At 38.0% G+C, this 14,983-nt stretch overlaps 1 protein-coding gene across 2 annotated transcripts; it reads left to right on the forward strand.

The window, feature by feature from the left end:
- The first annotated feature begins 3,157 nt into the window (after nucleotides 1-3,157).
- LOC133990653 (desmoglein-2-like protein) lies at nucleotides 3,158-13,460 on the forward strand. Of its 2 annotated transcripts, none has more exons than XM_062429037.1 (15): nucleotides 3,158-3,284; nucleotides 4,619-4,741; nucleotides 6,229-6,384; nucleotides 6,495-6,636; nucleotides 6,730-6,893; nucleotides 7,221-7,355; nucleotides 7,469-7,654; nucleotides 7,761-8,038; nucleotides 8,192-8,334; nucleotides 8,431-8,652; nucleotides 9,082-9,312; nucleotides 9,806-9,933; nucleotides 10,063-10,404; nucleotides 10,572-13,148; nucleotides 13,179-13,460. In XM_062429037.1, exons 1-14 carry the CDS (start codon nucleotides 3,231-3,233, stop codon nucleotides 11,661-11,663), a joined length of 3,396 nt encoding a protein of 1,131 aa, XP_062285021.1. In that variant the 5' UTR covers nucleotides 3,158-3,230; the 3' UTR covers nucleotides 11,664-13,148; nucleotides 13,179-13,460. The 2 variants fall into 2 exon arrangements, with proteins under 2 accessions (XP_062285021.1, XP_062285022.1); XM_062429038.1 differs by having other exon boundaries at nucleotides 10,572-13,142.
- Nucleotides 13,461-14,983: the final 1,523 nt, after the last annotated feature.

The raw sequence follows: 14,983 nt of genomic DNA on the forward strand, positions 1-14,983 counted from the left end.
CCACTGAAGCATTCTGGTAGGAAGAACAGAACTGGGCTCCTCGGTTAACACCACAGGAATGTGAGCTGAATGGAGGGGGGAGAGGCTCCGCTCCCACAGCAAGGTTCTCACTATCTCTATAAACTGCTGATAAATGTTTGAGTGCTCAGTGCCAGCAACACTGGGCCTTTGTTATTTGACCTGTCGTATTTGGATCCACTGTAAAATAAAATAAAAGAGTAGCTAGGCCTTGTTTAAAAGTGCATGGGGAAATCACACTACATGGGGCTGCACGTACAGGAAAGGTGAGAAAAATGTCAGGAAGACTGTGAGTCATTGGCTTGGACACAATGAAAGGGCTCAGTGCGGGAAGTCTTGACTGAAAATTCAAAACAGACTCAGCAAAATATCCTCCTGGGTCACTCCCAAACTTAAATGAAAACTACATCATATTCAGGCTTCAATATGTGTGCAGAGTAGACAGTAAAAGTATGCTTAGACAGTTAAATCTGTTATGTTTCTGCTTCTCTTGTTGACGCTGTCTGACCTCACCCTCCCACTCTGTCCACTCATTGGGAAATGTTTTGAAATAAATCACTTTTTTTAATAACCAAAGCATTACTTTTCTGCTGAGTAGTACAGTTTAAAGTCAGCCAAAAGTGATTCATTTCTCAGGATAATTCTTTTTAAATTTTAAAAAAGTTTTACACAATATGTCTTTACATCATTATACCACAACTTCTGGTTTAGTATTGTCACTTTCCAAGTAACAATACAGTACAACACTGTGCCAATGTCTTGATGTGATATCGTGAAATCTAGCTTGTGGCAAATGACTAATTGTGGTAAACACCTAGTAGCAGATGTTTAAGATAACACATTTAAAAGGTGTAAAAGTGAATATGAATCCAATTTAATTAATCACACTGGCATATATCCCTGAGGTAAGGAGGTTTTCAGAGTGCGCCTTAGGCAATAACTCCACCCTTCTCTCTACGCCCTTTGGGTGAGTGCCAACAAAATGCAGGGTGGAGCATTCACGTCATGGGTTAGGGGTTAGTATTTGGGTGAGACAAGTTGCTTGGTAGTGTTTTATGGAAGACACTGTGACTAATAATTATCTCATTATAATGCAATCGAACAGTAGACAATAATCACTCTGTAAACAGGCTATATGTCACTGAATCTACTGCTGTGTAATACAACAGGCCTTCAATGAATCCTTCCTTCAGGAAGGTGATCATATTCAGTTTTAGTTGAAACTGCTTTAGACAGGTGTTAATTCAACTTCGTGGTCATTTATGCAGTTGAATTCTATTGTGTTATACTGAGAAATGTTTAATGTTTAGTCTATCGTTAAATGGGGCAGACAAACACAATTCAACAACTCTTCAATCTACAGCCCTAAAAATAACCACAGAGTTACATCAACTAGGGCTGCAAACTAATGATTATTTTCATTATTGTTGAATCTTTTGATTATGACAGAAAACTAAAGAAACCAGAAAATACCCTCATGTAAGAAGCTGGAACCAGAGAATTTTGACCTTTTCTTATAAAAAAGACTGAAGAATGATTAATCAATCACCAAAATAGTTGGCAATACATTTTCTGTCAATTGACTAATAGTTGCAAGTGTAAAATCAACCATCTCTCAAACTGTTAAAACAAACCTTAACATTCTTATCTTCATAAAGGTAGGATTATTGTTAGTTTTTGCTATGTGTATAAAATAAACTGGCAACTGAGAGCAAAATAAATAATGTAGAAATACATTTATATGCCAAAATCAGCTCCCAAGAAAATATACTTAAAGTAGTTATACTTTACTGCATTAATGCAATTAATGCTTAAAATAACTGCCCCACTAATATAGTGCACATACATCCTACATTTGGTCTGGCAACTGTTACATACACATCAGTAGTATGGTGGATTCTGAGGCCATGATGTTTGTTTATAAGGCCACTGAAATGCTGACACAACATACATTCTCCAAAAGTGGTTTGGTCACTAAAACTGGACAGATATATGCAGTCTGACACGCCCAGGTCATGACATAATGTCAAGAATGTCTCACCTTGCTGCATGTTCAGGTAGTGTGTGCTCACACAGATGGTCATGATTTTTTCGTGGTCTTCACTGTAATATAATGACTCTGACACCACTGCTCACAGAGTTGGTAGTTTCTGTCAGGCATCAATTGGTACCAGCCTTCCCCCTTTGTGCTCATACTGCTTTTGGACGCTGACTACGAAAGCTGATGAAAGATAAATAATTGCTAAAGAAAAAAAGCAATCACTCTCACTGTGATAACACAGGGGGTTCTGTATTCCAGTGATATATTGTTATATATATTATCAGAGGAATATGCCATAATTCCTTTGAACAAACTAATGCTGTAATCAGGCAAGATAAAGCTGATACTGTATTCCCTCTCTCACACACACCTTTGACCATGAGGACTACAAGTTATTTGTATCTTAGCAACGCAAACTCTGAGCCAATGTCCACCTTTGTTGTATCTCTTTTTTTTATCTTTCTCTCTGTAAAACAAACACCCCCCCCGCCCTCACGACACACACACACACACACACACACACACACACACACACACACACACACACACACACACACACACACAAAATCCAGTGTGCAGCTCAGTATGAGTGGAGAACCCATAAACAGAGGTGTGCTTCTGGAGAATTTCACAGGCACATGTAATGTTTTACAGATGAGTGATAAAGCATTGGTCTAAAGAGAGTCCAATATGTTTTCTTTTTAACTGGATATCAAAATAATATTAGATAAATAGTAAATAAATTGCAATTATAAATTACTGCAGATAAACCTGGCCATCTAACCTTATTATCAAGCAATGTTCTCAAACACAGACATTTATTTCAGACACTTTCACTCCAGATTCATTTACATTTGGTTTGGTTTAGCACTTGGTTTATCTCATCCTGGACTGGTTTCCTCTAAGTCCAGCCTTTCCCCCCTCCTCTCTCTTCCAAAGACAATAGGTTGCACACAAATATTACAACTATGCTTCCACTAGACACAGTCACCTCCTCCCTCTCCGCCTGTTATCAGGAGCAGCTTGTGAGCAATCCCAGATAGGAACCGCCTATGTTGCAGTAAAAGTTCTTCCTCCCCTGGAAAGGGTCAAAGTTTGTACGAAGCCAACAATACACTCAGACAGAGTCGCGAATTCACTTCAGCAACAGGATTAACGAGTATACAAGAAGATGGCTCCACTGCTGAAATGCAGTCTTTTTATCCTGTTTGCGTTCAACTTAGAGGTAAGTAAACAATCCAATGTGTGTTGGTGGGGGGTTTCTCGGTAGACCAACGGGTCTTTAAACAGGTGTGGCTCTTCTCTGGTGTTTTACACGGATGTTAGGAAAAGTTAAACGATCGAGTAAACGTAGCAAAAGATACGAAAGAAAAAGTAAATGCGCAATCGCCATGTTTACACTACACTCGCATATTGGGTTTGAAGGTCATGAATCGGCTCTATATTGCAGGTTTTTCCTTCCTTGATACTAAATCTGTTAAAAAAAACAAAAAAACCTTAGGAGTTCATAGTTTTTGATCAAGTCTAACTATCGTGTGGATGTCATTAACACATGTTGATGTCACCAGAAAAAAACTGTTTAAGGCTTTAAGGCTACTGAGATGTAGAGTTTTAAGTAATGACGGTTTTTAAGTTGTATTAAGTATGTTATATAGGCCAACTGATTATTGATTCCCCCCCCCCCCCCCCACACACACACACCTAACAGGGAGGATGGCAACAGTACAGAGAACAGTATTGAATAATCCTCCTTTTACAGTTTTTCTTGATCACTTACACACTATGACTGGGTCAATTAACTTAACATCTCAAACCATGACATCATCTACCAAAAAACAGACGCATTTCTCAAAACTACAAAGACTATTCTTCATTCCATATTATTAAGACAAGTCATCACAACTGAAACCCAGTTGACACACAATTCTACAGGTGGAAACATGAAGAATCAAATTGTTAACACACTAATCAGGACCTCAAGACAGATGGATCAAAGAGTATAGGTCAGCTCATCAATACCTGAGGTAGAATAAATGGGATTTCTTTCTTTATGTACAAACTTTTTTCATTGTTTCATAATTGCAAATATATGGAAATGACTGTATTCTGTGTTCTTTATCAGTTGCATATGTTTACAATACATTCACTTTCTCACTCTGTTTTAGTTTAATTTACCACAGTATGTGGTGTAAAAATAGGGGGAAACCATAAATGCCATCAGTCATTGCAGGAACAGGTTTTTCTAATAATGTTATGATCTTACCAGTAGGTAATGACTGTTTTGTAGTGTTTGTGTATTTTCTGGCTTTTGTGTTTGGTTTAGGTGTAAGGTATCATGGTTTTGAGAGCAGAGTTTGGTTTTGCAATGGAAGTTTGAAATTTATGAACACACACAACTCCAAGAAATTCCCAACTAGTCTTAACTTGATCATAAATATAGACTTTATGAGTAAACCAATGCCATTTGAGTGTTAGTCAGAGATGCCAATACCATACAATTTTGTGATTATTAAATGTTAACAATGACTGTCTTTTTCCCGTCTCTTTCTTTACCTGCAGCTTGTTTCTGTGGGGGCAAAAGGAAATGGGCCAGTGTTACAGAGACAGAAGAGAGAATGGATCATTGCTCCCAGACAGCTTAAGGAGAACCGCGATTACACCGGCTTGGAGAGTATTGCTAGAGTGTGTAGTTTTTGTTCCAATTTGTTTTCTAAAAAGTTCTATTAAAACTGAATAGAGCAAAATTATTTTAAACTAAACTAAGCTAAACATATAGTCAGTCATGCAGATATTTAATTTGGGATAGCAACAGTTCATTCCTTAAAATAATTACATCATTGTAAAATGAGTAAAATGGTTAAATCCTCAGTTAATGGTGGAAAGTAATTAAGTAATGTACTCAAGTACTGCACACAAGTACAATTTTGAGGTACTTGTACTTTACTTGAGTATTTTCATTTGATGCTACTTTATAACGCATCTCCCCGACATTTATGGGGAGAAATATTGTACTTTCTACCCCACTACATTCATTTGACAGCTTTAGTTATTGACACAATGGATAATATAACAAGCTTTTAAAATACAACACATTGTTTAAGATGAAACCAGTGGTTTCCAACTTTTTGGCTTTTGACATCTTCCAAAAAGCAATCAATTAATGTTCAAATGATCCAATATTTCACCAAAAATCCAAAATTAGAGTAAAAGTCCAAAAACTGAATACAGATTTATGTATTAGAAGTTCATTTTTTCTTCTTTCCTCTCCCATTAATCATCTCAAAACCTCAGATTTATCTAGGGAACCTTTTTAGGAGCCTGCCCCTAGGCTGGGAATCACTGGACTAAACTAGATGACTGAACTAGAAAGTAGTTCAAACTAGTTCCACCCCCGTAGCTACAACAGCCACATGCTGCGTACTCACTGATGCTTTAGTATTTATCATCTAATGATGTCATATTTAATAACATGTCAGTCAGAGGGACCAAACCACTAATTTTGATGCAATACTTTAACTACATATTTCTGCTAATACTTATGTACTTTTTACTTAAGTTGTACTTTTCATGAGGACTTATTTGTAATGAAATATTTTTTACATTGTTTTAATGGTACTGTAACTTAAGTATATAATTTTTTTTTTTTAAACTTCTTCCACCACTGCCCTGAGGCCACCTTTGTTTTTAAAGCACCTATACTAGACTGAGAATGCATGAGAATGTCTCTCCAGACAGTGGCAAACTTCCATATTGATACTGAGTCAATTCATACTCAGTACAAGACAATGAATAGAGCTTTTGTCAGATGTTTGGACTCACACATACAGTGTTTGCTCTAAAGCTTATCTAGATTCACATTTCAGCCAGGTATTTTTTGAAAGGTTTTACATGCTGTAATTGTTGGCTGCTTAAGTGAGTTACAATCTGTTGCAGCTTGACTTTGTGTTTGTTTTAATCAGAGCAAACATTAAGTATAAAATAAATGACTTTTGATTACTTCACATACTATGTCACCTTCTTGTATTTATGTGGTCTGAATGGTCTTCTTTTGAAATGCAATACAATATATTACTTTGTGATTTAAAAAAAACAACAAATTACTACATCTTCCTTTGTTATTGAATACTCTAACATTTAATTCATTTTGTGTTTGTGTATTTGTGTTTCAGATTCGTTCAGATAAAGAGAATTATACACAGATAATCTATTCACTAACAGGGCCTGGTGTTGACCAGCCCCCTACTGGTGTATTTGGTGTCAACCATCAAAATGGTTTTGTGAAAATCTTCTCCATTTTGGACCGTGAGGCGATCCCCTTCTATCATGTAAGAGCACATAAAAATCATGTTCTTCAAATAAAAAGCATTTAGAGCCACATCTGCAAGTTGTACAGTAAGAAATGTTAAAAGCAGTTCTGATATCTCTCTTTTTGTAGCTAAAAGGTATGGCAAGATACCAGAACGGGACCCCTGCAGAAAATGATATTGACCTTAGAATTACTGTTATGGATGAGAATGACTGTCTACCAATCATTAAAGTGCAGCAAGTTGGATCTGTCAATGAATCTAGTGCAGCAGGTATTTTACAGTAAGACATCTACAGTGTGGTTTTCACTTTTACTTAACCACTATCAGCAGATATATTATTTCATTCTCCTTGGTGATTTCTAGGTACTGTTGTCATGAAAGTGATAGCTACTGACGCGGATCAAGAGAACACGCCCCACTCCATGATCTACTACCGCATTGTGGAAAAGAGTAATGTAGGTGGGATGTTCAGCATCAACTCCCAGACCGGAGAAGTCATAGTTAAGCGGAACAATCTTGATAGAGAGGTGAGACACTATATTGAGCCATTGCATTTCTTGTCATATACAGTAATTACAACACATTCTATTTATTGTAAACATTTTTTTCTCATCACAGTTATGTTGTTATTTTATTGTGGATGATGAGATAAGCATCACCACATTATGTAAACATGTTTTCCTCTTCATCATTAGTTCTTACTGCTTGTTGAGCCGCAGTCATTTTGTAATTTTTATTGCAATATTTAACCAAATATTAATATTGAATCATATTTATGTCAGTTATCTTTTTTTTCTTGAATCTGAAACTACCATGTGTTAATCAGTAAATTGTATCTCTGCTGTGTTTTTAAGACAAAAGATACATATAAGTTGACTATAGAAGCCTCTGACCTAAATGGACAAGTGGGAGGAAACAAAGGAACCGGAGAAATTGAGATAAAAATTCTGGACATAAATGACAATATTCCCACCCTGGAAAAGGAATCGGTATGTGTGTCATTTACCAACAACAACACGTTCTATTCTTATTTAATTGGCTTCTTTAATCATGTGTGACAGTAACCATAGTTCTAAAGCATCTGTTGGTGTGTGTTTTGCAGTATGAGGGGAGTGTGGAGGAGAATACTATCAATGTGGAAGTGACGAGGATCAAAGCTGTTGACATGGATTTGATTCACACTGACAACTGGCTGGCAGTCTTCGAAATAGTTAGTGGGAATGAGGCTGGCTATTTCAGCATCACTACTGATTCTAAGACCAACGAGGGAATTATCATGATTCACAAGGTAAAGGAGTGCGGTCTCATTTTGATGGACTATAGATGAAGAATTTGGTTCCGCTACAAAACCTAATTTGAACTGCATGTTCTATGCTTTCTCCTTAAATCTGCAGGCTCTGGACTATGAGGAAATGAAGGAGCTCCACTTGGAAGTGGCTGTTTCCAACAAAGCAGTATATAATTTTGGCAGTGGAAGCATGACAGGCGCCACAATCTCAAAATCCTACCCCATTAAAATCAATGTGATCAATCAGAAGGAAGGCCCCCGTTTCCAACCAACTGTCAAAGTGGTGTCCATCTCTGAGGACCATACTTCCGTTTCCTTAAACAAAGTCATTGCCACCTATGCTGCTATTGACAGTGACACGTTAAAGACCGCCACCAATGTTAGGTATGGCCGCATTTCTAACGTCCATTTATACATCTGCCTTTCCAAACTTAATAGCAGCTGTATAGATGTGTCCCTTTGTCTCGCTGAATTGATGCACTTTATATGAATGGCTTATTGTTTTGTCCTCACATGCATGGTTGTTCATTCTTTCAGGTATGCTAAAATCCGTGATGATGACAACTGGTTGATTATTGATGAGAAAACAGCAGATATCAGACTGAATAAACTGCCTGACAGAGAGTCCAAGTACTTGGTCAATGGAACATATTATGCCAAAATAATATGTATCACCAATGGTGAGATCTGTACATACCTGTTTGACCATTTGTCTCCAGTGCACACATATAGTGTGCAACTATTTAATATTAATCTCTGTTTTGATTGGCTTTCAGATACTCCCTCAAAAACTGCCACAGGGACCATAGCCATTCAGGTCGAGGACTTTAATGATCACTGTCCGAAACTGACTGCTACAAGTCATACCATGTGCATTGAGCATAATGTGATCTACGCAACAGCCATAGATGAAGATGAGTTCCCTAATTCAGCACCATTTGAGTTTACTGTGATTCCAGGGAGCAGCAAAGGGAAATGGACAGTGGAGCATCTTAATGGTAAATTGTGTGAGGAGGACAATTAACATTTGGCAGATTTCTGATGAATCAGTGTTTGATGGTCATTCACCCTACATGTTCTTTTAAGTTTATGTTAAAGAAATAATTTGACATTTGGAAAATGCAGTACTTTGTTTTTTTGACAAAAGGTAGATAGAAAGATTGGTATTACAGTAAATGTGAAGCTACATCTAGCAACCAAACAGTTTAGCCTAGCAAAAAGACATTTTCCTAAGAAAATAATTTCACTTGTCAAATTTTTTTTCAAATTTCTTAGAAAACACTTTATAATAGGCTGCAAGTCTTAAAAGGAACTGAACCATTATTAATGTCATCCACTTCATCTGTGCTTTTCCTTGTATGACAAACAAAACAAAGTTTAATAATCTGTACAGCAGTTTTTATAATTTGGGTCTTATCTTTCTTCAGAAACCACCGCCATTCTGCGAGATCAAGCCAACCTGTGGCCAGGCATATACAAAGTGGCAGTGGAGGTCAAAGATCAGCAGGGAAAGTCATGCGCTGCTGTTCAGATGATGGACATAACTGTGTGCACTTGCGATGAAAACACCAAAACTTGTATGTCTCGTAGAACAGTGACTGCAGGTTTTGGAGCTGCAGGTGTTCTACTATTGCTGCTGGGACTGCTGCTGCTTCTACGTGAGTAGGGTTGTTCTCTTTTCTCCTTTTTATATTGGTTATTTTGATACGAAAACCCCTTTCGCCGGCAAGATTACCAGACATGTTGTAACGTGCCTGCGAGATTTATTGTTAAAAAAAGGGTGTGTCATAGGCATTTTTTTGAAGAGGCATATCCATACATCCCAGTCTAGACATCCTAGACACTCTCTAGTGCGCGCTCTGCTCGCTCACTCCAGATTCCGGGAGATTGTGTCTCACTTGCGGCCGTCAGGGAGCCGCTATCAATATGCGGGAGACTCCCGGAACTTCCGGGAGAGTTGGGATGTCTGCATATCTTGGCTCTAGCATGCATTACACACATATTTGGTACTTTGCCCTTTTGAGGTATATCCCTTAGTTGAATAATCCATTAATTGAATTGAATTGAATTGAATTGACTTGATTTGACCTGACCACTATACTGTTTTTAAGAATGCTTTCTGAAGGAGTGTGAAATGTGTGTATTTTTCAGTGGTGCCTCTTCTGCTGATGTTCTGCTTGTGTGGAGGTGCAGCAGCTATGGGAAACTTCAAGGCCATTCCATTTGATACTAAACAACAGCTTATCTCATATCACACTGAAGGACAGGGAGAAGACAAGGTACTTCCTTTGGTGTTGTGTTATGAATGTACATTGTACTATACTTAGATACTTTTAGTTTTGAAAATGTGTTAATCGAAGTTTCACTTCCTTAAAATGCTGCATCTCTGACGGTGTCTTCTCTCACAGGAAATTCCTCTCCTACATGTCCCAGTTGAAGTCGATTGTGGAGTAATGAATGCCCAGAACATCAACACCTATAATGGACAGGGGTACCTAGGAGGACTGACTGAATTTGGAGGAGCAGCAGGCGGGGCAGCAGGCGGAGCAGCCTTAGGTGGTGCCTTTAACACTTCCACCTTGACAGCTGAGAACATGCACCTGTACAACCAATATAAGCACTCCACTGGGCACATGAACGTGGATGCTGGGATGATGACAGGACAAGAACACCACTACTCCCAATACAGAGCTGGGGCCTTTGATGGGATGGCTCTATCTGATCACTTCCTGGGAGAGTATTATTTAAGTGTGAGTATCTTGAAATATTATTGAAAACCCTAGTGTAATCCAAGTCCAATTTTTTTTTTAACTCAATCTCAGAATTTCAATGGTGGGTTTGTTTTTATAATGGCTCAGTGACGAGTCAATAATATATAATTACATTACATTATGATTCTGTTTTGGGTTTTTTGCAGAAATCGGACCATGCTACACAGCAATCCCAGCAGAAGGATAGTCTTCTGATATATGACTATGAGGGTCAGGAGTCACTGGCAGGTTCTGTTGGCTGCTGCAGCCTTCTTGAGAATGATGATGGCCTTGCGTTCCTGAATGATCTTGGGCCTAAATTCAAAACCCTGGCTGAAATTTGTAAGGGATCTACCTTTGTGATGGAGTCTGTGGGTGCAGAGGTTTCTATGTCTCCACCCAGACCAGTGTCTCCCATCAGGCCCTCCACCCACACACACATCCATACACACACAGAAACAATCAGGGACAGGGACCGTGTCAACCTCAACACCCTCAACACCTCCAATGTAGCGTCTGGATCGTCCACCATTTTTCAAGAGCAGCAACTCACTGAGAGAACCCATGGTTTAGCCACTGTTCCCAAGGTACATGTCCAGGACAATGTTGTGATTCCCAGTCAGACACTGCTCATACAACAGCCAGCTATGTACTACGCTGCCACCCCCATGTATGTAGTTGACTCCAATCCCCAAGTAATGCTTGTGGCAGGGGGTGCCCAGCAGGCAGTGAGTCAAGTAGCTCAGGTCGGGCTAAGTCAAGGCCTAATGCAAGTTGGAGGCCTGCAAGGTACTCAGGGTGCAGTACTTGTAGAAAGGCAAGTAGGAATGGGTGGAGTGACAGGGCAGGCTGCACAAGGACTCTCATTAGGAACCCTCTCCAGGCAGGATGCACAAGGCCTGTCTTTAGGAACCCTCTCCAGGCAGGATGCACAAGGCCTCTCTTTAGGAACCCTCTCCAGGCCCACACAAATGTTGGTGGTGGAGAACGGGTCTTCAGGTGGAGGGCAAGGTGCACACTTAGTGCAGACATTTGTTCAAACAGGGCAGGGATCTACAGAGCAGGGCTTGGCGGTCAAAGGTCAAGGCATGCAAATGAAAACTCAGAGTTTTACACCGGGGTTACATGGTTTTACAGGGTCAGATGAAGACTTTGTCCTGACAGCCACACCCAGTCTGCAAGGGAGCCAGAGAGTAGTTGTGCAACATAAGAAGGTTTCAGTCACTGAGAGAAATATTGAATCTAGTTCCAGAGCATAAAGCATCTCATTTGCATAAAATTTCACACTTGCGTTGATATATACTGAAGTATATTTCAGTTTACTAAAATATTCAGCAGTATAATCATAGATATTTGTTCATACAATTGATAGTTTGTTAAATTGTTAACTTCTAAAAGGATAGTTTTGTTTGCTTGATGAAAAGCGTAATACTGTATGTCCTCATCTAGTAATAAAACTACTCAAACTAAATGGTACAGTATTGACTACATGTCTATCATGGCCATAAAAGGCATACTAATACTATTTAGTCAAATTACTTTGACATATATTGATACCTGAAAGTGCATTCACTTTTTGAAAGCTACCTGCCAGAATGTGGCTTTGTCAAAATTAGTTGAAAGTATATATTTTACAGTATTGGTGCAAATTGGAAGTAAACAACCAATTTAAAAGGCATTACATGACTTCCCCAGTTGAGGGAACCCTTGGCAAAATATGAAATGTGACTTCCCTCTCTAAGAAAATTATGTATTTCAGGTACAAAAGTAGTATGGCTTCAGGGTGGGAACAGCCAAAGTTAACAAAGCACGACCAGTCTGACCTATAGTGTATATTTACCCACCAAACTAAAATTACCAACATTTAACCGAAACTCTCAACACAGGAAAAGCAAAGTAAATTCACAAAGCCTACCCAGTGCTCTTCCTGATGAGAACAACACAGGACACAACTGTATAGGATTATTTTCAGAACCAGTTTTCTCATGAAATGATCTGAGTTCAAATAATCCTGATTGTCCCTCATCCAAGTTCCCATTGAAAATTACTGTAATTATACTGTAAATCAACCCTCTTGAGAAGCACACTATCATTTTGAGAGTGACTAGAGCAGAAGTAGAACAAAGTTTCTGTAGTTAGTATCATTTTGCCTTTATCCATTTTGGCTTTGCACACAAAATTCAACGCTGAAAACTGACTTATAGCAGTGTTGTGTTTTTCTATTAATGCTTGGGTTTCAATTTGTAATGTTTTAACTTTTGCCATGCCAGAAGCTCTCCTGCTGACATTTAGATTGTTGAACTTAGATAAACTGTAACTAATGAGGAACTGCTGTATGGGTGGCCACTGCTTCCTTGGAAACTTGCACTGTATAACCGTTGAAAGCACCGAAAAAATTGCAGAAGAATCAATGAGTGTTTAAACTATTTAGGGCACCAAGTAAATGAACTGTCTATTCAGTAAATGATGCCGTTACAAACTATAAAACCAAAGAGAATTCTACACAAATTCTGTGTTTTACTGTTGCACTCCTCTTATTATTTCTATGGAATATGTGTGTGTTTCTATGTAAATCCAGTACTAATTCCAAAAGACCTTTGGTGCCAGCATAACAGCATTATGACACTACTTTTTAAAAATGTATATTGTGCCATAATTCCCATGAACTTTTAATATGTTGTTTTCATTGTGTGTTAGTGTGTGTGTGTGTGTGTGTGTGTGTGTGTGTGTGTGTGTGTGTGTGTGTGTGTGTGTGTGTGTGTGTGTGTGTAAAGATATCATGATTTGGGTATGTTAATGGGCAGATTAATCAAGGATCGGCTTGCCAAGCACTGAGAATATTTGATAAAGTGACTTACTGACAATATTGCTGCTCTTGCTATTGATGTGTGTGTATTTTTCATCTCATCTGCGAGCTTTAGTTTCTATTATTTTGTATGTATATAGAATGTGTTGCTTAAGAACAGTAGAGTATAAGCAAAAGTAGCAGACATAATAATGCTAATGTTTTTATTTTTCAAGTTTTACATCTCTCATAATAAAAATAATTAAAAGCAGGCTGTTGTATTGTCCTTTTTCTAGTTTTGCACTACTTTGCTATTTAATACATTAGAAACATGCTATACTACAGTACAAATACTGTTAAATGTTGTGTCTCTGAAATCAAATGCTTAACACCTTCCTGAAGATGCATTTGACCTCAACAGTTATTTCACTGTTGAGATTCATTAGATGTACTCCAGATTTAAGTTCACTCACTTCACTTCATGAAAAACATAATATACAATTACTGTGCACACTTGCGTCACAACGTGTGTGGGATGGGTAGAGTCATCAGTGATTAAATGACTAACTCCATAGTGTCAATTTAAAAAGAGTGTTTTACTAATGCAATGTTTCAGTCCTCTAGCTTGCATCAGGAAGGGCATCATTCAAATAAACCATGAATTTGTTTGCACTGCAAATCAGGTGCAAATTATTCCTACATTATTCCTCTGTCCAAAGAACAATATTATGGTGTTTTAAAATTCTATGGCTGGAAGTAATGCAATGTAAACTTTGCTATTTTAAATGAAATTACAGACTTGAATAAAACAGTAATTACATCCTGGTATGTAAATTCTGTAAAGTATTTGCATACAAGTATTAATCTTATATATTATTTTAAATTATTATTGATATGAATTACTGCTCAGTGGTTGTTTTTTTGTTTTGTTTTGAGTGATAGCATTTTAATTTATTTAATTTTAAAGTTTGCTTTTGTGTGAAGCCCTGTCAAATGCATAAACAGTACTTAAACTGTTTCAAACACACACTGACTGTGGAGTTTGCCAGGTTAAAAACATGACGTCCATTCTTGACCCACAGATTTACAGCATATTTCTTTGTCAGTTAAAGCATGCTCCATTCAGTGAGGTTAAAATGTCAAAAGGATTTCACTCTCAGCTTTTTCAAGTAGACAGTGGTATGCCAGTGTGGACTGGATACAACTGCTTCTCTTAAACAAAAGAGAGAAACTAGAAAATTGGGTTTCCCACACAGAGGTGTATATGGGCCCTATGTAAAGTAAACAAAGTCCAAAAAAGAGCCAAAGAATCATTGTAAATGAAATGTGGCTGGGAAAAAAGTCTAGTTAACTACCTACTCAGAACTGAGACTTACAGATGCTCTTCGGCACACATTTTCTGCTTTCAAGAATACAAGCTCATGAGCACAGAGTTATGAGATTTGCTGCAGAAGATAGAGGCACAGAAGTCATAAACATGTTCAACCGCTCTCTCAGATGACAGAAAACTGGTCATGCAGTGAACAGATAAGGGTAAGGTGATGATTTAACATTGCACAGTTCATTTGTGTTGTATGTAAAGAAAACCTTTAGAACTTGTATGTCCACTTCAAGTTTTTTTCAGTAGATTCTTCTGGATGTGAAGAATTTGATGCATTTAATGTCTGCATTAAGAAAATTACTATTGTTGGAATGAACGTGTGAATACTTGAGAGTAAATCTTTGTCACAGAGGCTGCCCCGATACATAGACATTTATTAAAGACGGTAGTTTGTGATCTCACTGTACTTAGGT

Source organism: Scomber scombrus, chromosome 11, assembly GCF_963691925.1.
Source record: "Scomber scombrus chromosome 11, fScoSco1.1, whole genome shotgun sequence".
NCBI lineage: Eukaryota > Metazoa > Chordata > Actinopteri > Scombriformes > Scombridae > Scomber > Scomber scombrus.